The 22,356-nt window shown below is 40.4% G+C and overlaps 1 protein-coding gene across 1 annotated transcript in view; it reads right to left on the bottom strand.

Moving 5' to 3' along the window:
* vav2 (vav 2 guanine nucleotide exchange factor) overlaps positions 1-22,356 on the bottom strand; it is a 581,772-nt gene that overhangs the window by 139,220 nt on the left and 420,196 nt on the right. The window contains exon 4 of the mRNA XM_055153246.1: positions 20,252-20,320. Coding sequence (XP_055009221.1) covers positions 20,252-20,320 — 69 coding nt within the window. The remainder of the gene's footprint in view (positions 1-20,251; positions 20,321-22,356) is intronic.

Genomic DNA, 22,356 nt, shown 5'->3' with positions numbered 1-22,356 from the left:
ATAAATTGCCACTAAACATAGAAAAAACAAAATTTATGGTATTTGCAAAATGAAAAATACTAAATCATGTACAAATTATGCTCAATAATACACCACTAGAAAGAATCGCAACACTGGCGACGCTGCACCATTCCGCCTGTCAATCTCACGCTCCATCCTCCCCTCACTCATGAACAAGACCCCGAGATACTTGAACTCCTCCACTTGAGGCAGGGACTCTCCACCCACCCGGAGAGGGCAAGACATCTTTTTCCTGGACTTGGATTTGAAGGAGCTGATGCTAGCCACTTCACACTCGGCTGCAAACCGCCCCAGTGCACATCACAGGTCCTGGTTTGATGAAGCCATCAGGACAACATCATCTGCGAACAGCAAAGATGAGATCCCGTGGTCCCCAAACCGGACCCCCTCCGGCCCCTGACTGCGCCTAGGAATTCTGTCCATAAAAACAATGAACAGAACCGGTGACAGGGGCAGCCCTGGCGGAGTCCAACATGCACCGGGAACAGGTCTGACTTACTGCAGGCAATGAACCCAGCTCCTGCTCCAGTCATACAGGGACCGGACAGCCTTTAAGCAAAGGGCCCCGAACCCCTCTTTTCTTCATTTTATTACATGGACTCTCACACTCCCTGGTTAATGCCCTACATAACCTACTGTATTGAGATTTAGGGAAATACATAAGACTAATACAAATACAACCTTTACCTTATAAAAAAGGCAATAAGAGCAATCATATTATCAACTTATAATGAACCAACCAGTTCAATATTTATAAACCTTCAAACCCTGAAGTGGTAAGATTTAGTCGACCTCCTGTTCAAAGTCAAAAACAATCTCTTGTCAAAATCATTACAGAACATGTTTAAAATCCAAAATATAGCCAAATCAAAACAAACATTATGACATCTTGGGCATCTGTTAAAGGGATGGACCTCTGGAACAGACCTACAACTGTGCAGTACTCACCTCCACTTTAAAAAGAAGTTTAGATGTTTACCTCTGAGCAGATACATGATTTATGAGACTTAGTTTGTGCTATAGTACTTTGGTGTACTGTTACTTGTTTGTTCCCTCTTGCTGTATTTATGAATGACCTGGTTTCAAGATGATGCTATGAAAAAGGAATAGGCATAATAAGCTCAAGCTTCAGCCTACATCTTTGTAGTCTGTGTATGTTAAATAAGTGAAATATGTCTGAATATACCTGTGACCCAAATAAATGAATCAGTCAGTCTATGGAGAGGTTAGAATGCATTGAGATATTTTTGAGCAATAAAAAAAGGCATTAATTGAAGACTATTTTAGTTTTATTTAGTTTTAATTTTGTCTTTTCAACCCAGATCTGGCACGTTTTAGCACTTTTCTGACTGCCACAATATCTAAACTAGGGATGGGCATGATTAATCGATTAATCGATAATTGATCATTAAGAATTTCATCGATTACGTTCATTTTAATCGACAAACAGAATGTAGGTTGCTGTGCGTAGCGTGACCAAACAGGGGTCCGTACATGTGTCTCTCTGCACTCAGAAGGAGCGAGACACAAACAGAAACAGTCGGTCAGTCTGCAACGTACTGAAGCACAAATGCGTATTTAACGATGATTTGTACAAGAAATTCCACACTGGCCGTTGTGTTCGGGACAAGTGGGAGTCCATATGCACAGTGAACAAAGCAGCACATATGTTTCGGTGTCCAGTGGGAAAAAGTTTTGCCAGGTGAGAGTCGCGCAATGTCGATGACGAGTCCCCACCTCCCTCCCCCCGTACGGTGTCCTGGTTTTGACAAATGCAAATCTGGTCACACTAACCTGTATTCCACTGAATCATGTCTTTTAATCCGACAGAAATGAACCGCATCAGCGCACCGCTGTAGTTTTATCTTCGAGTTTATTCAAATTGCCATGATTTTAAGTTTAGTTTTGTGAGAGTTGAGCAAACTGAATTAAACACATTATAATGTCAAACGGATTGATGTGGCTCTAGAGTCGTTACGGTTTATATGTCGTAAAGTTGAATCTATTTATGCAGATTAGTAGTGCAGATAGTAATAATAATGATGATCATTTTAATATAAAAACGTTAATGATTAATCGATAATCGATCGTTAATTCTTCCGACGATCGATTAAGAAAATTTCATCAAATGCCCATCCCTATGTAGAATAATGTCAGAATATACCTATGACCCAAATAAATGAATCAATCAGTCTATGGAGAGGTATGAATGCAGTGAGGTATTTTTGAGCAATAAAAAAAGGCTTTTAATTGACGACTATTTTAGTTTTATTTTGTTTTTTATTTTGTCTTTTCAACCCAGATCTGGCACGTTTTAGCACTTTTCTGAGTGCCACAATATTCAAACATCAGGAAAATTACAGATACAAGAAGATAACCAATGTAGTTACTTTTGTCTCTACTGCATTTTGTTTTTTAAGAGGGAAAATGTCAACAGTCCCGCCCACTTTGAAGCCCGCTGCGATTCCGGAAATTTCCCATTGATTTTTTCCCATAGACTTCTTAAAAGAGCAGAGGAATCCCACACTGTCGGTCCTTCCAAATGTTTATTTATTCAGCACAGTGTTTCGACCGCGTGGCCTTCCTCATGCAAATGCTCCACACACAAAACATAGAGTGGTGGATGAAGTACTCAGGGTTGTTACTTAAGTAGAAGTACAGATACAAGGGCAAAAGATTACTCAAGTAAAAGGAAAAATATTGTATGAAAAGATCCACTTATTAAAATACCTGTTTAAAAATGTACTTAAAGAGCAAAAAGTAGAGATTTTTAGATTAAATGTAGTGATTTTGATACAGAATTTAGAAGTTTTTTTGGTGAGTCAAATCATTTCTTAATTTTTCTGTTTTTGTGTATTTGGTTTGCTCCAAGATGGGACGTTAACACAAATTAATAGGGCTAAAAATAATTCTCAGGTCTCACACCGTAAAGAAAAGTACTTTTTACTTTTCAGTCCAGATCTAAAATGTAGTGGAGTAGAAAGTACAGATACTTCTTATTAAATGTAGTGAAGTAAAAGTAAAAAGTATCCACTGTAAAATTGACTTAAGTAAAGTAAAGATATCTAAAAATTCTAGTGAAGTATTGTACTTCTGTATTTTGTTGCCTTCCACCAGTAAAAGTAGTTTAAGGACAGGACAGAGGTTAAATATGTTCATATTCTCCTTGTTTTCAGTCTAAAAAGAAAAACAACATCATCATCTAATATTTTAATAACTTTAATAACAGATTTGAAATTAAATTATAGGTTTTGTAGTGACTATATTCCTCATTTTTGTTGCGAAACACTCTACCTTCCACCTTGTGATGTCATGTGGTAATACAGAAAGTGCTCCACTGTGTTTTTAAACTCCATACACTTTCATTAGAATCATTTGGATGATTTCAGAACTGGAATTGTCAATCTCTACTGAACAAAGGTTAAAATGTAGCTGTTAACTTGAAAACTACCGTTTCATGACATCAGAAAGTGGAAGAGAGTGTTTAGAGCTTTGGAGATGTAAACTGACTTAAGGGTAGGTGATGACGGTCTGAACAGAAGACGCAAACGTGGCGACGCATCTTGACTTTTTATTCCGTGTTTAGACAAGCGTTTTTGGGAGGAAACCTCGTGCTTACGGTGACGCAAAAGTGTGTGGAATTCGACTGGGTATGCATGCCATATGGCTAGGTGGTGATGTTTGTGACGTAAACGCGTACATGACCTGAGCAGATCTGACCAGAGTTTTGCGTCTTGGGCAATGGAAAAGTTACGGCAGAGCATATTCAACTTCTCCACTCTGGAGTGTGGTTTCAGATTTTTGCATTTTTAAGCCCCAAAAACGCTGTCACCGTCTAAACAAAAGGCATTTCCGATAAAATATTTTGTCGTTTTTACCCGCAACCATTCTCGTGTAAACAGGCCCTAATAATAAAGTGTTACTCAAACGTGTGTGAATGAAACAAAACACAACTCCAGGTATGTTTTCGAGGATTATAACATGACTAAAAGATCACAAGAGTCAAATTGTGTGTATTATAGAAAGTTTAAATTAAAAAAAGCAAGGGAACAAAGAAAAACACAATTGGTCTGACATAGTAAAAACTAAAAATGCATCTTTATTCTACCTCTGCTGTAAAGTTAGCAGAGTCACTTCCCCTTTAGTCCCTTTAGTCAGCTTTATGTCTGTGTCACACTTGGGTACAGTCCCCTGGCTCCCTTTGGCAATATGGCTCCATTTCATGCTTTGTCACTTCCTGGATGGAGAGGCTTTGGCGGTTAGCGGTGCCCGAGGCTAAGCTAACGCCGAGATGAAATTTTCTGCCGGCGAAGGGAGGAGGAGGAGGAGCGCGCTAAACCAGAGCGGCTCAATTAGCGCCGGGCTGAGGTGAGCATACAGCATACCCTGTACTGTTGAAATATAGATAAGGTCTGCAGGGTGCACGGGAAACACTACAGCAGACTACAGAGTGAAGAATTATATTTAGAAGGGTCATCTGAGTTGGGAATTGACGGTAGCATTAGTAGCGAGTTACATGTAAGTACACTCAACATAGTCAATAGTTCATGAAAGGGTGAGGTGGTCATACCAGCTTGTCCAAAGTTGGATCCCGTCGGAAGCTAAGCGAGGCCGGGTCTGGTTAGTACCGTATTTTCCGGGCTATTAGGCGCACTCTTAAGCCTCTAACCCCATCAAAAAATGACCGCGCGCCCCACCATCCAGAGCGCCCCATACACGAATCCACTCGGGTGTCCCAGCACAACTTCAGTAAACTACAAAGCCGCACAACCCGCAGCGCACACAAACACACACAGAGCAGACAGCGACCGCGTGGCGAAAAACACCCACAGCCACACTCATCACTCCACGCCATCGAGGAACAGAACGGAGGAACGAACCAAAAAAGCGAGTGCAATGTGCCACTTCTAGACACAACTGAACAACTGAGTCACTGCGAACACGCCGACAATCCAGTGGGCCCAGACAGCACCCTCCCTACACGTCACAACTGAACAAAGCCCAGAGTCACTGAATCGAAAATATCGAAAATAGACCATTTAATGACAGTGCGTCTTATAATCCAGAGTGCCTAATAGCCCGGAAAATACAGTACTCGGATGGGAGACCACTGGGAAAATCAGGTGCCACAGGGGAGCACAGGTCACCAAAAGTGTCACTGTGTCCTAGGCAAGACACTTCACCCACATTGCCTAGTATGAAAATGGTGTGTATGTGAGATGGCAGTGGTCAAAGAGGCCGATGACGCAGATTGGCACCTGTGCTTCTGTCAGTCTGTCCCAGGGCAGCTGTGGGTTAGAGCCCTGCACTCCCGCGGGACCCGACGCAAAACAGTGCGACACGGGACACATTCTGAAAGATTTTCATTCAATTTCATTTCTCCCCGACTAGGTCAGGAATCAAAATACAGTAGACTCCGGAAATGTGAGTTCGGGCACCAGCCAATCAGCGAAGAGCCATACATTCTGTGTTGGCAACGATTCCTGAGATCGAGGATTTAAAGCCGGAATAAAGAGAATGTTTGGTGAATTTTATCATTCACCAAAGAAATACATTATTGCCCTTCTTCCTACGGGATTTGGGAAAAGCTTAATATACCAGTTAAACCCATTAGCGGCGCATTGCATATGTCATGACGCAGCGATTGGTTAAATGATAAAAAGTACCTGCGTAACATCGAGCAAACAAATTCTAACACTGCGAGGTCGGGTGGTTTCTGCAAAGTGAAACCAGCTGATGAATCAGGCTAGGTGCAGACAGGAGCGGGAGTGGGCGGGCGGGATGATAAACTACAGTCCCGCAAACTAAACTGAGTGTAAAGTAAAATATACAAATGATGAATGTTTGCCTATCATGTATAATTTGTGCTGGATATTTTATTTGGCATTAATGAAATCATTTTAAGCAGCCTAAATTTGTGTACGTGGCCTAATTTTCTGCACATTTTAGACAATTCCTTTCCCTTCTCCATGTTTGATAGAGCTTAAGAAAGCGAACTCCCTCATCTTGCAGGACTAGTGGAAGGGAGCGGGACAAAATATCGCAGATGCAGACTGGAGTGGGAATGAAAATTACAATTCTTTGCAGGAGAGAGCGGGACTGTGAGTACAAGAGTACAACAGTAGCTTAACACCACCAGGTATGAAGTGAATGAATAATGATTTGTAAAGTGTCTTTGTGAGATATGTCTGTGAAAAGCGCTATAAAAAATTAAAACTTACTTACTTACGAGTTAACATTTTCAGTCTATTAGTTGGATCTGTTTACAAAATCTTACAATGGCTAATTCATGTGCAAAAACAAACCATTTTGTTTTGTAAATTTGGCAAAATTGTCATATTTTCAGTGACAAAAACCTTGAATACTGGACTACTTTTTACTTTTATTACGTGGAAAAACTTTGGGTTCGGAAAACATTGCATTACATGGAGGGATTTTTAAAGAAACTATATGTATTATGGTTTTAAAAAGAGTACTACAATCACAACTGAAGATGTATTGGCCGGTGCCTTAACCTGCAGATAGAGGACACATACAAGTTCTTTTCATTCTCAGTATGTGGACGCACCAGGCCTCGTGTCAAAGATCAGAACCTCTAGAATTTCGTCCCTGAGCTGCAAAGGCTGCACTAGCACTGATTCATGTTTGGCTGCAGGCGCTGGGGTTTAGGCAGTGACCATTCAGATCAGAGAGAGGCATTTTAGGGTTAAACCAAATAGATTTCTGCATTTAAAGAAAAGATTAGCGTGAGGCTCATTCTGCTTTCAGACTAGATAATTCGTCTTGAGATCCAAAACACCAAACACATAAATAAATGGGGCATGTCCAATACTTTTGTAATCACTATTAGAATTAATTAACTGAAACAAATCTTGAGATGTCCAGAAATAACATATCATCACCAAGTTCATCAAAACAAACTGACTTACTAAACTTTTGCAGCTGGCGTTCCACTACCATACAGGCAGCTTCTTCGGAGCTTTGTGTTTGTGACTGTGGCTTCCAATAGATTTGTTTCAATTAATTCCACGTAAGATTGGCTCTTAACTGTGGGGAGAACCACCTGTGGTTTAGCCTCCACAGCGGTGGGTTAACATCTGGACAGCGGATCGATTCTATTCACGCTTACCGGAAGACCTTTGGAAACATGGAGATGCAGACTTCCAATGTAGTTCCCGACACTGTGCACGTGATAAAACCGTGGATTCAGCAGCAGCGTCTTCAAAACTTGCCAAAGCTTTCCATGAGGGACGAGACTCTTATTGCATCTTCATGTCACTCACAGGCTGACAGACAAATTATGATACACAAATCTATAGGTAATTTATAAAAGTAAAAAAGAGAGAAAACTATGACATCTAGATGAAGAGACTGAATCCATGTATCATTTGTTTATTTGTTTTTCAAAATAAAGCCAAAAATAAGAAAATGAAAAAACAATAATTTTGTGCAGTATTTGTCTCAAAAACCAAAATGAAAAAACGGATAACGAGTCGTTTTTTCAGTTTTTGATTTTGTGTTTAAATGAATGTTTCCGTGACTTAAACTGTGATGTTGGAGTGAACCGGAACTAAACAAGGACTAAACCGGACTCAGTCAGGGTCTAAGTACCAGTCTGCATCCCAGTCTCAGACTCTGTCCCGGTTTGGTCCTGGTGAGACCGGGACCAGACCGGGACCAGACCAGGACTGAGACTGGTTTAGACCTGGTTTAGACCTGGTTTAGACCTGTTTCAGTCCAGCATTGTAGTTTAAGTCACGGAAACAGGAAAGGGTCGTTTTTCCCATTATTCAACACAAAATCGAAAAAACTGGAAAAAACAAATCGTTAACAATTTGGTTTGGAGATAAAAAAAAAAAAAAAATGAAGAAAATAGTTGTTTTTTCATTTTCTTATTTTTAGTTTTATTTTGAACAACAAATGAATGAATGATACATGGATTAGACTGGGCCATTCTCTTTTTTCCCAGATTTTGTCAGAATTACTATTATACAGAAAAATCCCGCACACCGTCTTACTTGCAAACTGTGAAATTTATTAGGACAAACCGTGCAACGTTTCGGCACTAGGCCTTCGTCAGGCAAACAGAATTACTATTGCCAAGAGAACCCAAAGGAAATCATCATCCGCAAGCTTCCAAACGTCTTCCAATTTTGTGACGTAAGCGTGAATACAGCACATTCTCTGTCCTCACTTCCTTCTTCTTGATTCCTCTTCTCCATTCTCCATTTTTCAGCTGTCAATCAACTGCTTCATATTAAGTGTTGTCCAAAGAAAACCACGTAAGGCTTCAGGAGCAGACATCAGATAAAATAATCAAACTTTATTGGTTTCTTTGAAGAGTTTAGATCTTTTCTCCTCACTTTGTCTCTTTTGTGAGTGGGACTGGTCCTGGTATCCCATTAGTGACATTTGATGGAAACCACAGTCACCAACACAAAGCTTCGTGAGTCCATTAGTTTCGATCGACTTGTGATGACAGCATTAGAATTACAGTTACAGTAAACGCCACATTTCTCATCTCAGGACACAGACAGATCAAGTTTCTGAAATTTTAAATCAAAATCATACTTATAGTTCTTTCTAATTTCCTCCATGAAGTAAGTTCCTGAGAGCCCATTAAACGTTTCTCTGTAATTAATCTAAAATCAAAAGTCCGCAGTACCATGCCTGACCTGTAGGAGCAGGAGTCTGGGCCATGTTGAATAAATCATGTAGCGGCTCTCGACCTTTAGCACTGGACACAGCTCCATCAGCGAGCGGACGTATAATAGATCCGTCAGTGTGGTTAGTGCTAATGTGTGCGGACACACTTAGCACATGGGCTACGCTAGCAATAACCCCACTCAAAGACTTATTAATTAGCCTGAAATATTGATGTACGCATGATTTAACCCGCGCGCATGACTGAACTGCACAAGTCGGTAAATGGCTAGTGGTAATGGAGATTATTGATGGAGGAAATAGGGAAAAAGTGGATAACGTAAATGTAGAATGTTACATGTTACTATAATGTTGTTTCCTCATCAAAAACAAACCTGGAGTTGTGTTTTGTTCCATTCACACATTTAGACTGAGTTCTCCCTCAAACAGAAAACACTCCACTTTCTACTTTGTGATGTCATGTGGTAATACAGGTGCTCCACTGTGTTTTTAAGCTCAATACACCTTCCCGACATACTGATCGAGTTTAGAATAGATAGACAGTTTAGAGTCCTGTGTCCCTTGTCCCAGCAGAATTATTCAAAACCAGTGATTTGTCTCAGTTTTAGACAAAGAATGGCCCAGGTGTCCTTGTTTTTGAGCAATTTGAGCTAAACCCGGTCTAACTTAGACAGGCTGGCGCCACCTAGTGCCTCTACTCAATTTAATTTCTCTCCAGCGACTAGGTCAAGAATCAGAATAAACTAGACATTTTGCAAGAACCCCAGAAGTTGTAGATCGCGCACCGACCAATCAGCAAAGAACTGTGAAACCATGTCTGGGTCCCTTTTTGTTGTACAGCAAAACAGTAAACAAAGTGGTCGAGATGGATGTAGACAAAGACATACATTCTGTGTTGTCAGCAATTCCCGAGATCGAGGATTTAAAGCCAGAAATAAGAGAATGTTTGGTGAATTTTATCAAGGGGAAAGACGTTATTTACCTTCTTCCTACGGGATTTGGGAAAAAGCTTAATATACCAGTTAGCCCTGTTACCGGAGCATTACATACGTCATGACCAAATAGCAGTGATTGGTTGAATAAAAAAGTACCCGCCTACTGTCAAGCAAACGAATCCTAATGCTGCGAGGTCAGACGGTTTCTGCGAAGTGAAACCAGCTGACGAATCAGGTTACCTTGTCCTAGCAGAATTCAAAACTAGCGATTTGTCACAGTTTTAGACAAGGAATGCCCCAGGTGTCCTTATTTTTGACCAGTTTGTTCTAAACCAGGTCTAACTAGAACTAATCCCGGACTATAGGAGGTCTAAACCAGATGTCCCAATTTTGGACCAATCTGATCCTCGCTAACAATATAGAGACATAAATTCCTATCCTAAGGCAAAAACGTGAGTGAGACTTGAATCAAGAATGTACAATGTTACATGCTTTTTTCACAATTTTGGGTGTTTCCCAGTTTTGAATTTTGAAAATCTGGTCACCCTAGTGTAGAATCATAAGGACGATTTCATCCCTGGAATCACCAATCTCTTTCTAACTTGAAAACTACAAGGTGGAACGGAGCAAAAATGTGTGAATGAAACAAAACATAACTCCAGGTGTGTTTTCGATGACGTAACAGCGTTCTAACATGGTTCAAACTTCACCAGAGTGAAGTTTATATAATATAGGACTTTTAATGAAGAATTTGTATTTTTTGATCCCCTGTGAGTCTCAAAATGTTAAAATTTTGGTATTATTACTTCACAGTTCAGCAATAGCATAGTCACTGAATAAAATCAAATTGATAACAAATGAAACATAATTTTTTTCCTAATATTACCTATGAAATAAGCTCCCATGGATCGACAAAAATTCGGGAACCCGGAGCAAGAAGCCTCACATGGGCCCCATTCTAATATAAATAATTAGCAAGAAAGTCTAGTTCTGGGCCCCTAAGACCTTGGGCCCTATACGAAAAGTTGAGTTAAAGCTTGAATCTATCTTCTACATTTGGCGCACTTATTCATTTAAATCTCTCCTGGTCTGAACTTTTCAAAGTACTCTGAACACCAAGCGTTTTAAAGTCAAACAGTGCGGAGAACTACGGTCTATGAAAAACGACGTGCCCCCACTGCTGTTGACGAAAATCTATAAAAATGGATTCGGGGTTTGAGGTGTGGAGAGAACGAGGAGGTGGGCAAAACAAAAGACCATTCCAATCAAAGCGCTGATCTGTCTTAATGTCAGACACTTTAAATATTAACCAGGACACAGTGTGAAATTGTATTAACCTTAAAGAGAAATGACTGCGCGAAAATCAGCTGCAATGCTGCTTATAAATACTTGCTTAAATCCTTAAAACTCTCTACTGCTACTACTACTACTACTACTACTACTACTATTACTTCTTCTAATACCACCATTACTACTACTACTACTACTACTACTACTACTACTACTACTACTACTACTACTACTACTACTACTACTACTACTACTACTACTACTACTACTACTACTATTATACTACTATTACTATTACTGCTACTACTACTATTACTATTATACTACTATTACTACTATTACCATTACTCCTACTACTACTATTACCATTACTCCTACTACTACTATTACCATTACTCCTACTACTACTATTACCATTACTACTACTACTACTATTACTATTACTGCTACTACTACTATTACTATTATACTACTATTACTACTATTACCATTACTACTACTACTACTATTACCATTACTCCTACTACTACTATTACCATTACTCCTACTACTACTATTACCATTACTCCTACTACTACTATTACCATTACTACTACTACTACTACTACTACTACTACTACTACTACTACTACTACTACTACTACTATTATAATACTATTACTACTACTACTACTACTACTACTACTACTACTACTATTATAATACTATTACTATTACTACTACTACTATTACTACTACTACTACTATTACCATTACTACCACTATTACCATTACCACTACTACTACTATTACTACTACTACTAACACTAACACTACCACTACCACCACTACAACTATTACTACTCTCCATGTGGAACTACTAGTATTAATAGTAGTTTTATATATCTTGGGATCATGTTCAAGTTTTTTTTTTTTTTTTTTTAAATAGGTGAATTGTGTAACTTTTCAGGTAAAGGGTCCACCACCTGCTTGTCTCCATGGAGCTGGTACTACTTTGTCTGAAATGTTTCACAGTGTGGCATTAAACTTATCCATCTGCTATTCATTCAATTATGTGTGTGTTTTAAAGCTCAAAGAAGCTGGAGACAAAACCGTAACCAGACACAACACCAGAAAAGTTACATTGTGCTCCTTTAAAAGAAAGAAACATGAAACAAACTGGTGTCAGAGAAGTTACACAATTCACCTTTAAACCTACATGTACTTGCACAAAACCGGCGTTAAGTACACGTCCAACGCCTCCATCAGTCATTATCATACCAAACAGTGTGCATTCAAGTTCCCAGCACTTTCCCAGCGACTCTCAAACCGCGTTGCTATGGATACCGTGCATTTGCTGCCTTCCTGATATTTTACAGTAATTGCCGTGCAGAAGTAATCACGGCTCTGAGGGGCTATATTCTCGCAATGTCTCGCTCGAATGCATTTTTTATTTTAAACGGACCATATTACGCTATTTTCTGATTTGTTATAATGCCGTTTTTTCGTCACAAACATGCCAGGAGTTGTGTTTTGTTTCATTTACACATGTTTAACACACAAGTCCTGCATAACTAGACTTCTGAGTTCTTCTCTCAAATAGAAAACACTCTGTTCCAACTTGTGATGTCATGTCTCCACTGTGTTTTTAATCTCCATACACCTTCATTAGAATCATTTGGGTAATTTCAGCCCTGGAATTGCCAATCTCTTGTGATCTTAAGTTGTGTTATAATGTTGTTACCTCCTCAAAAACAGACCTGGAGTTGTGTTTTGTTTCATTCACACATGTCTGAGTAATTCTTTATTATTTGTCTGTCTACATCTCCAGAGCTCAAAATGCTCAGTTTATGTTTACACTGTAACGAATCACTGTATCACTGTATCACAGTAACGTAAACGATTTGTGTCCAGAAACGTCGCTTCTGTGTCCGCAAGCCTTCCCTACCCACACAGTTTTGCACATATTTGTTTACTTTTTACAGAAACGAAACTTAAAACCGCATGGCTAATTTGCATAAACTAAGCACTCAAAAAAACAGCTCGCTCCTTGTGCCCTGATGCAGTTCCGTTTCTGTTGGACTTAAAAAGAACAAGACTCAGTGTGTTCTTTCTGTGACAGAGGGGTGTTCTGCTGATGGTGAGTCTGTTCTGTGCAAGTAGTTCTACGTAGCTACGCTGTTTCTCATTTGTCTATGGTTTGTTTAAACTGTTTTCTGCAATGGCGTCACATGACCAATGTCACAAACCCAGCCAATCAGGAAGTCACAGTGACATGGTCCAATACGAATGCAACTAGAGCTCCTACGTCAGCGTATCAACGTTTTCAGTTGTCCACACAGTGTCGTATCAGATCTGTACTCAGATGAATTCGTGGGACCAGATCATCAAGTCTCTGGAGCTGTTTTCCATCGGATTAATGTGGACGAACACTGCATCCACAACGAAAACGACTCAGATACATACTAGTGTGGATGGGGCTTCAGTTCCACCTTATGATGTCATGAAGTTGTAGTCTACCTTTTGTTCAGCAATTCTAGGGTTGAAATCATCCAAATGACTCTACTGAATGTGTATGGAGTTTAAAAACACAGTAGAGCACTTCCTGTATTATTACATGACATCACAAGGTGGAACAGAGTGTTTTCTGTTTGAGAGAAGAACTCAACCTAAATATGCAGGATTTGTGTGTTAAACATGTGAATGAAACAAAACACAACTGCAGGTCTGTTTGTGATCAGGAAACATTATAAAATCAGAAAATAGTGTAATATGGGCCCTTTAACTTGAAATCTACCACTTCATGACATCACAAGGTGGAACAGATCATTTTGAGCTTTGGAGATGTAAACAGACTAAGAATAAAGTGTTACTCAAACATGTGTGAATGAAACAAAACACAACTCCAGGTTTGTTTTTAATGAGGTCAGAACATTTTATTTAAAGCTCATAAGAGTGAATTTTGTGTAATACAGCACCTTTAAACAAACAATTCCACATTTCGAATTTTCAGCATTAGAAATTGGATGTTGAATATTTTGTCTATTTTCCAGGGAGTCGTGCAGTTTTGGTACTTTGGGTTTAATCCTGTATTAGCCTGGTTGGCATGGTTTTCCCTTTTGCTCTCTCGTACCATACGCCTTTGAGTGCGTTGCTAGGTTTCAAAGAGTCAGAGAGCTAAGTTCATGTGAAGTTGCATCATTTTTTATTTAATAGTCAAATTGAGGTGAGGTGGAGGACAGGTCAGAATACTGTGGTGGACTTTGTTGTTGAACTGTCAAATCTGGGTTATGGGTAGAGCTGTCAAAAGTATCGACGAAAACTAGTATCGAAACTAGAAACACATTTGAGCAGGTATCATGGACCACTCTGGAACCTACCTGGACCACTGCGGGATTACACAGATACTGTATAAGACCACGTGCTAATATAAAAGAAAGTACTACCATTTAATGTTGAAAATTACATTCTATTGTCTAGCAGTGGTTTTCAATAGGTAAGGCCCGCCACCCCTGGGAGGCGCTAAAGAGCCACTGGGGAGGCGTGACACACGTGGACTAAACCAGGACTGAACTAGGACTGGTCTCAGGAATGAACCAGGACTAAACCAGGACTGAGTGTCGGGATGGGCATGAAGGTGCTCTTGTGTAGACTGTCAGGTGACCGCAGGTGAAAGAGCTCCGAGCTCCACGGGGCTAAGTGCAGCCATCACTCGATCGTGCTTTGCGGTCACCCTGCTCCATGGGCTCAGGGTTCTCTCTTTGTCTCTCAAGTCCAAAATTAGTCCTGGTTTAGTCCTGGTGTCCTACTGATGTTCAGTGATGTTAAAAGTTGCCTCAATTAGGCCTGCATGAAGTTGGAAATGATTTGCTGTTGCAAAAATCGTTTATGAATGCACTTAAAAAAAAAAAAAAAAAAAAAAAAAAAATTATATATATATATATATATATAATACAATATAAAAATATATTGTCAGTTGTTACTGAAATGCATCTTTGCTTGGAAGACAAAAGATGCATTTCCTTCTAAGGCCTGTGTGGGGTAGGGCAGGCAGATGGGATTTTGGGCAAGGGGGGGACCTACTCTAAGGGCAGGCTCACATTTACCCAATCTAAAGAAAGAGTTTTTAATTATCATTGTGGTATAAGAATCAAGTCAATCCAGTTGAAATCAAGTTTAAAATTTAAGTATGGTGACAACACTGTTTATGGGTAATATGTCTTTAATTACTCGGTCTATGACTGTGTAACCTTTCTGGTGGGTAGCCAGCTCCTGCTTGTCTCCATGGAGATGTTCTCACTTTGCGTGACATTTTAGCTTACTTTTTGTTCTATGTTGCAAGATATCACGAAAGCAAATACTTTTACAGTATGAATTGAAGCTTTCCTGTTTCTAGGTCTGGGTTATGTTCCACAGTACGACTTTAAACTTTCCATCTTGCAACAGTTCAACTGAATGTTTTTATTGCTAAAATACCTTGAATTCTAAAGCCTGCCACACACAGGAATTTTGACTATTAACCCTTTCAGACCTAAGGACATATTTAGTACATTTGTCCTCGCTTGAATTTTTTTCTTTTCTTTTGCTATTAAAACTCAGTAATTTGCCATTCAATTGAGAAATACTGCAGTTAGAGCGGCTTTTTCAATTGTCAAGAACAAAGACACTCAGAACATCGACCATTTTGACTCATTACACTTTTCAGCAAAGCGGAAAAAAAAAAGTACATTTCTATGGTTGGAAAGTTATGTATGGTTATATACAGTAAAACATATTCGCTGGTGTCACCGGTCTGGAAGAGTTAACGGGCCCATATTACACTGTTTTCTGATCTATGTTATAATGCAGTTTCCTCATCACAAATATACCTGTTATGTTTTGTTTCATTCACACATGTTTAAAACACAGATCCTGCATATTTATATACTTACTCCATATATTTAGTTCTTTTCTCAAACTGAAAACACTCATCATACACCTTCTCTAGAATCATTTGGATGATTTCAGGCCTACAATTTCTAATCTCAATTTAATAAAAGGTAAATTAAGCTGTTAACTTTAAAATTACCACTCGATGACATCACAAGGCAGAACAGAGCATTTTGAGCTTTTGAGATGTGGACAGTCACCTGCTCGTCACCATGTAAATAGTGCAAAAATACTGATGCAGATTGCAGAATATTATGCACGATATATCGATTACTGCATATATCGAAAAAAAAGTGTTACATTGTGTATAATATCGGATCATACAGGGACTTCAGCAAATTCAGAATCTAAAAAAACCCAAAACATTTCTTTTCATGTTCAAAGACAGCCATCTCATTTCTGTTAATTATTTCTCATTCCGCATTCTCTCCATGCCAACTCATAACCCCACGCTGCATCCGTCAAGCCCCCGCCCACGCACGCAGTCAGCCCATAATAAGTCCGTATGCCACCTCGCTGCCGCCGCCGCCACTGCTGTCACCATGGCGACGGGCAGAGTGACAGCGGGCGACGTGCATGTGTAATTAGAGGAAGAGGAAAAGGCAGATCGGGGTTCATGTTTGGAGCGTGTGCGTGGGCAGAGGAGTGGGTTTGTCCTTTTCAACACTCGTATACACTCATTAGGAATCATGTAAATATAGACGAGACACTGTGAAGACCTGAGCAGAGGCTACGGGAGTTTATGTGCGTGTGACGTAAATAAGAAGCATCAGTATCAACGGGTATTGTGTTGAAGTGCCAGAACCAGATTGTAACATTACGAAGGCCACTTGAGTCAGACAGATATTAGTGGAATTTAATAAGCGGGAAACGAATACTGGCGGTGAGGCGGCTGAGTGGCCTCACAGCAACGAGATCCTGGGTTAGATTCTGGGCCTTGTGCGGCAATTGTAAAATGCCACCATAGGGATTAGAACACAGATAAGAACTATAGTAGTAGTAGTAATAGTAGCAATAGGCGAGTTTCAGCTGGCGTCATTGTTATTAAAAGCCCGCGTTGCATGCTGGGAAATATTTTGGTCGGAGGCAAGAAACACGATAGCGGTCAAACACAGTGCGTAACCTCGCGTATTTATCCCCGATAATGGTAAATTCCTGCTGCATTATCGGATGCACAAATAGAAGCACGGAAGAAGGAAAATGTCTTTTTCGTATTCTGAGTGAAAAGAACCGCTAACGGTGAATTAAATGGCTTTCAAACATCCGCAGAGCAAACGTAGAAGATCCTAACAAACCGTGGACTCCAACAAGTTCAACAACACATCGAGACTCTTGGAGGTTTTCATCTTTTCTGCTGTGAATGGCCCAGGAGTTTCCACCAAGTCATTGTGAATATTTAGCCAGGTAGTTGGCGATTCTGACCAGAAATTTGGTTTGGTCCACACTTTGTAGGGGTTGAAAAGGGTGATTTGGGCTCCATCGATGCTTATGACCGATTTCTGGTCAAATCATCTTTGGTCCTCTGCCGTTAGAGTGGATAAATAACCGGGATCAATACAATTTACGTGCTTTCTCGCTCCGTCCATCATGTTGAATTAGTATTTCTTGCCACCGACCAAAATAATTCCCAGCATGCAATGCACGCTTTTGTTAACAATGAAACTCGCCTATAGGCTAGTTCAGAAGACCCGGGTTCAACTCGGAGGGAAGTGGGATGTTTAATGAGACAACCACACAGGCTGAATGGTAGTGCGCGCGGCCATGTTCAAAGAGCTTGACGCACTAAGGCTACGTTCAGACTGCAGGACTTAACGCTCAATTTGGATTTTTTTTGTGAAATCTGATGTTTTTGAAAGGTCATTCACATTTCCAATTAAATGCGATTCATATGAGATCTCCAGTGTTAACGTTAAACGGCCCAAAAGTGTCTTGCATGCACACTGGAGGACACGATGACGTCAACCGCAGCGAGCGTGCTCTGTGTTTACGGAAGTTGTCCAAACATGGACGCAAGCATTGAGCACCTGGCGATTTTAAAGTTTCTCTTGTACCGGAGCCAGAACATGAACAACTTACTTGTTTTAAGGAGGAGATTGAGAAGGAGAAGGACGAGGTTTTTGGCCGTGGTGTTTTGTGAGGCAGTGGCAGTTGAAAGGAACGTGTGGATGTGGAGACGTAGCCAAGAGTGGTGAGTGGAGATATGCTTCACTTCAGTCACACGGAGTTCATTAACAATTTTCGCCTACTTCAGCGCAGTATAGTGACGTTTGTGACTTGTTGATAACGTGTAGGTCGGATGAATGCGCCTTGGCCGTTCAGACTGAAGTCGCATGTCAAAAGATCAGATATGTATCGGTTTCAGGACCACATATCGAAGTGTCCTGGGTCGCATTTGAAAAAATCTGATCTGTGTCGTTCAGACTGTCATTAAAAGATCAGATACAGGTCACATAGGGGCCAAAAAATCGGATTTGGGTCACTTCAGGCTGCAGTCTGAACGTAGCCTAAGTCTCGCGATACGTGCGCAAAGTCTCGCATTAGTTGAGAAAAACTGTGGTTAAAATATAAAGGTAGAGATGGGCCAGGGACTGAAAGATACCTGGGTTACACTTGTGCTGTGCTTTATGTATAAAGAAGTGGCGATGGACTATGACATGAAGTCAGTCGAGGCGAGCAGTTATAGTGGTAAATCTAGAGTCGAGTTCCATATTTGTAACTCTGAGTGTGGGTATCATAATTAACAAAGAGCCAATCAGAAGTGTCGGTATTGAAGGTTAACGGCGCTTCCTGCTCGCACCACTGGCTTAGCAGTGAGCAGACACAAACCAAACCAGCCAAAGCAGGGCTGGGTCTGGTTAGTACTTGGATGGGAGACCACAGGGAAAATTAGGTGCTACAGGGGGCGCCATTGAGTTCTTAGGCAAGGCACTTCACCTACATTGCCTAGTACAAAAGTGATGTATGTGTGAGTGATGGTGGTGGTCAGAGGGGCTGATGGCACAGATTGACAGCCTTGCTTCTGTGTGGCTACAATAGTAGTTTACACTACTGAGATGAATGAATAATGCTCTGTAAAGCGTCTCTGAGTGTCCAGAAAAGCACTATATAAAAGTGATGCAGTATTATTATTATTATAATTATTATTATTAAACCTGTTGCTAAAACTAGTGGGAGTGACCTATGGGAAATAAGACACCCACTTGGTCTGTTATTAATATTCGGATCTTAATTTACAGACAAAACAGAAAAATCTAATCTCCAGGATCATGTAGAAAGGGTTAATAGAAACATTTTAGACCAAAATGACGAAGCTCACTAGCCTGCTTCATCAGCCGGTTTCACTTTGTGGAAACCGTCTGACCTCACAGCATTAGGATTCGTTTGCTCGACAGTAGGCAGGGACTTTTTTTATTTAACCAATCTTTGCTATTTGGTCGAGATGTATGTAATGCACTGGAACACTCAGTGGTGTCCAAATAATTGCTGGCACAACAGCAACCATAGCAGAGAGTGAAAATCCTTGATCTCGGGAATCATTGCCAACACAGAATGTCTGTCTTCGTCTACATCCATGTCAACTGCTTTGTTTACTGTTGGGACCCAGACAGGTATTTGAGTTTGATGTCATGGTTTCACAGCTCTTCGCTGACTGGCCGGTGTGCGGTCTACAACTTCTGGGGTTCTTGTAAACCGTTTAATCTGATTCCTGACATAGTCGCTGGAGAGAAATTAAATTGAGTGGAGGCACTAGGTGGCGCCAGCCTGGCTATAAGCTCACTGCAGCAGTTATATAGAGAGAGGCAATGTTTTTTTCAATAGAAAGCAAACTGGAAATGAGAAATGAGTTGGAAACATGCCCGTGCTCACTTCCTACTTGGAGCACAGTGGCTAGCAGACAATCTATGTCCATGAATATTTACAGTCTATTTTTCTGGACGTCCCTAACAGACAGTTTTATATGATGGACCAGGCCCCGTAAGCTGCACATTACATAGATCATGACCAAATAGCAGCGATTGGTTAAATAAAAAAATGTACCCGCCTACTGTTGAGCGAACGGATCCTAATGCTACGAGGTCAGTTTCCACAAAGTGAAACCGGCTGAGGAATCGGGCTACCGGTTTCCCCATCAACCCAAAACAGGCACAATAACAGACAAGATGGCATTACTGGGTCAAATGCAGAGGACAGATTTCCCTTGGGGTGCAATAAACTGTACTTTACCTAACTTCAAAAGTGCTTCAAAAGTCATCTACAATATCTTCAGTTTGCTAAATATTAAAATGATGTTCTCAATTTTAAGTTCTTTACTTGGTTAAAAGAATATTGATCAAAACTGAATGTACTATAGAAATAATTGTTTGGCTAGTCGACTGTTAAAATCATCAACAGCAGCACTAATTTATACTATAGAACTTTTGCACTTTACTTACTCTGCCAGCTCCTCCAGACTGCGGTACACGTCATCTTCATTCACCGCTGTGTCTTCTGACGGGAACGGTCTACGTGAACACAAAAACACACAGGCACACAAAAAAGTTAGAAATAGAACCGGCACCCAAGAGCCTAAGCGGGTGCGCCCAGGAACGAGCGCTCTTCTCCGGGTGTCACCTCCTGTCACTCCCCCTCCGTCACTCCAGGGACCTCCGCGCTTCTCCCACAGCACCCGTCAAAAAGTAGGGTGTCATTTCAGTTCAGCGCAGGAGAGACATGAATAAAACAAGGGATTATGAAGCTCAGCCTTGTACATTCTCTGAGGAGGGAGAGAGGAGGCTGTCACAAAAGATGGTAAACAAAAGAGGAGTTGACAATAGGATTAAAGACAATTGTGTACATAGAGGAATGATATGTGTAAGGGGAGGGGGAAGTAAGTGTAACGGACAAAGCTGGGATCAACACGAACCAAGTACAATGTGAGGATTTCTGCAGGATATCTGGCCTTAGAATGAAATGGAATACAAATTGTAATAGACTAGTATACACCCATGGACCACTGAAGGATTACACACATATAAGACCACATGGCAATATAAAAGAAAGTACAATGATTTAATGTTGAAAATCACATTCTATTGTCTAAATAAAGAGTGTTTCATATTATCACTGTGGTATCAGAATCGGTATTGAGTCTATTTCCTAGTATTGACATATAGTTTGAAATGTGAGTATGTCGACACAACCAACTCGTCTACTACTACCTACTTCTTTTCAGCTGCAACTGTTTTGCGTGTGAGGGAACCATTTATCAAATCTGATATGAGGTAAAGAGCTGCATTCTGATTGGTCAAGATGGAACCACTGACTTCTGTTCAAAGTTGCAGATTTGACAACCCCAGCCTCTCAACATATTGGCATTTCACTGTAGCAATGGATTTTTACTAGTGTTACGATACAATTTTGTTGGGGTCCGATCCGATACCGATATTCGGCCTTGGTATACTTGCCCATACCACATAGTGTATAGCTACTCAATGTTGTTACAGTACAAGAGCAAAAGAATAAATTCAATTTAGAGTCATTAATAGAGAGATTATCAGACTATCACTTGGCGCTCTACTACGCATGTCTCCTGCAGAAATAGCCACTGTCCTGTCTTGTATCATGTCAGTGTTTCCTAGAATTTCAGCCTCCCAGAGGCGGAGCGAGTTGTGTCGATCAGGTACAAGTGGATGTTCAGCTACTGAAGTTGAAGCGTTTCTTCTCATCATTTACATACTCACCTGCACTGAACGTGTAAGAATTATGACAACGTATCCCAATCACTAACGTTAATAAAGCGTCATAACTTAGTTTATCACACAGTGACATACTCTTTTAGTGCGCTGACAACAGAACTAGCTAGTGTTGCAACTTCATGTCAACTGTGCTGACAACGTCACTTTCCACATTCAGGCTGTGCACACATCCGTTGTCTAGACAAACAAATAATCTGTCTATAGATCCATGCACAGACAACAGAAAAACAGTGAGACCAGTAAAAAGATGCTCATCCTCGGAACACATGGCTAATTTTGCAGAATAAACAACGTCTGAGTTATCGCTGTTGTCGGACAGCACTCTCTGTAGCTGTAGTTATTTTATCAAGCTCAGTATCAACACCAAAAGCAAAATGGAAGTAAAGATTAAAGAGGTAACACAAATATCTTTTCTGTTATTATTGCATGTTATGGCGTGATTTACGTGTCTACAGAGTCTCTATAGTGTGCATTTAACCTGCCCTGAGCATTAGCACAGACGTCAACAGCGGCTGCTCGTATCAGCTCACATTTACATTTACGTCCTCATTCAGGAAAATACAGAGTGGTATCGGAACTGTGATTTGGTCTGAGTACTCGCCGATACCTGAAAAATGTGCGGTACTGGAGCTTTCACCAATAGCAGTATCGGCATCAAAACAACCCAAATTTTTACTCTCATGTTTAAAGTTTGTAAAGATTGTATGAGAAATCTTTGAAACCTGTATGTATCACTCGATTCTGAATTTGCCAAATAACCACAAAAAGCTCAGAAATGTGGGTGGGGATGGGGGGGTAGGTGA

This window comes from Boleophthalmus pectinirostris, unplaced genomic scaffold (genome assembly GCF_026225935.1).
Source record: "Boleophthalmus pectinirostris isolate CB_2022bp ecotype Guang Dong unplaced genomic scaffold, ASM2622593v1 HiC_scaffold_18, whole genome shotgun sequence".
Lineage (NCBI taxonomy): Eukaryota > Metazoa > Chordata > Actinopteri > Gobiiformes > Gobiidae > Boleophthalmus > Boleophthalmus pectinirostris.
This window is presented reverse-complemented; position numbering and strand designations above follow the sequence as displayed.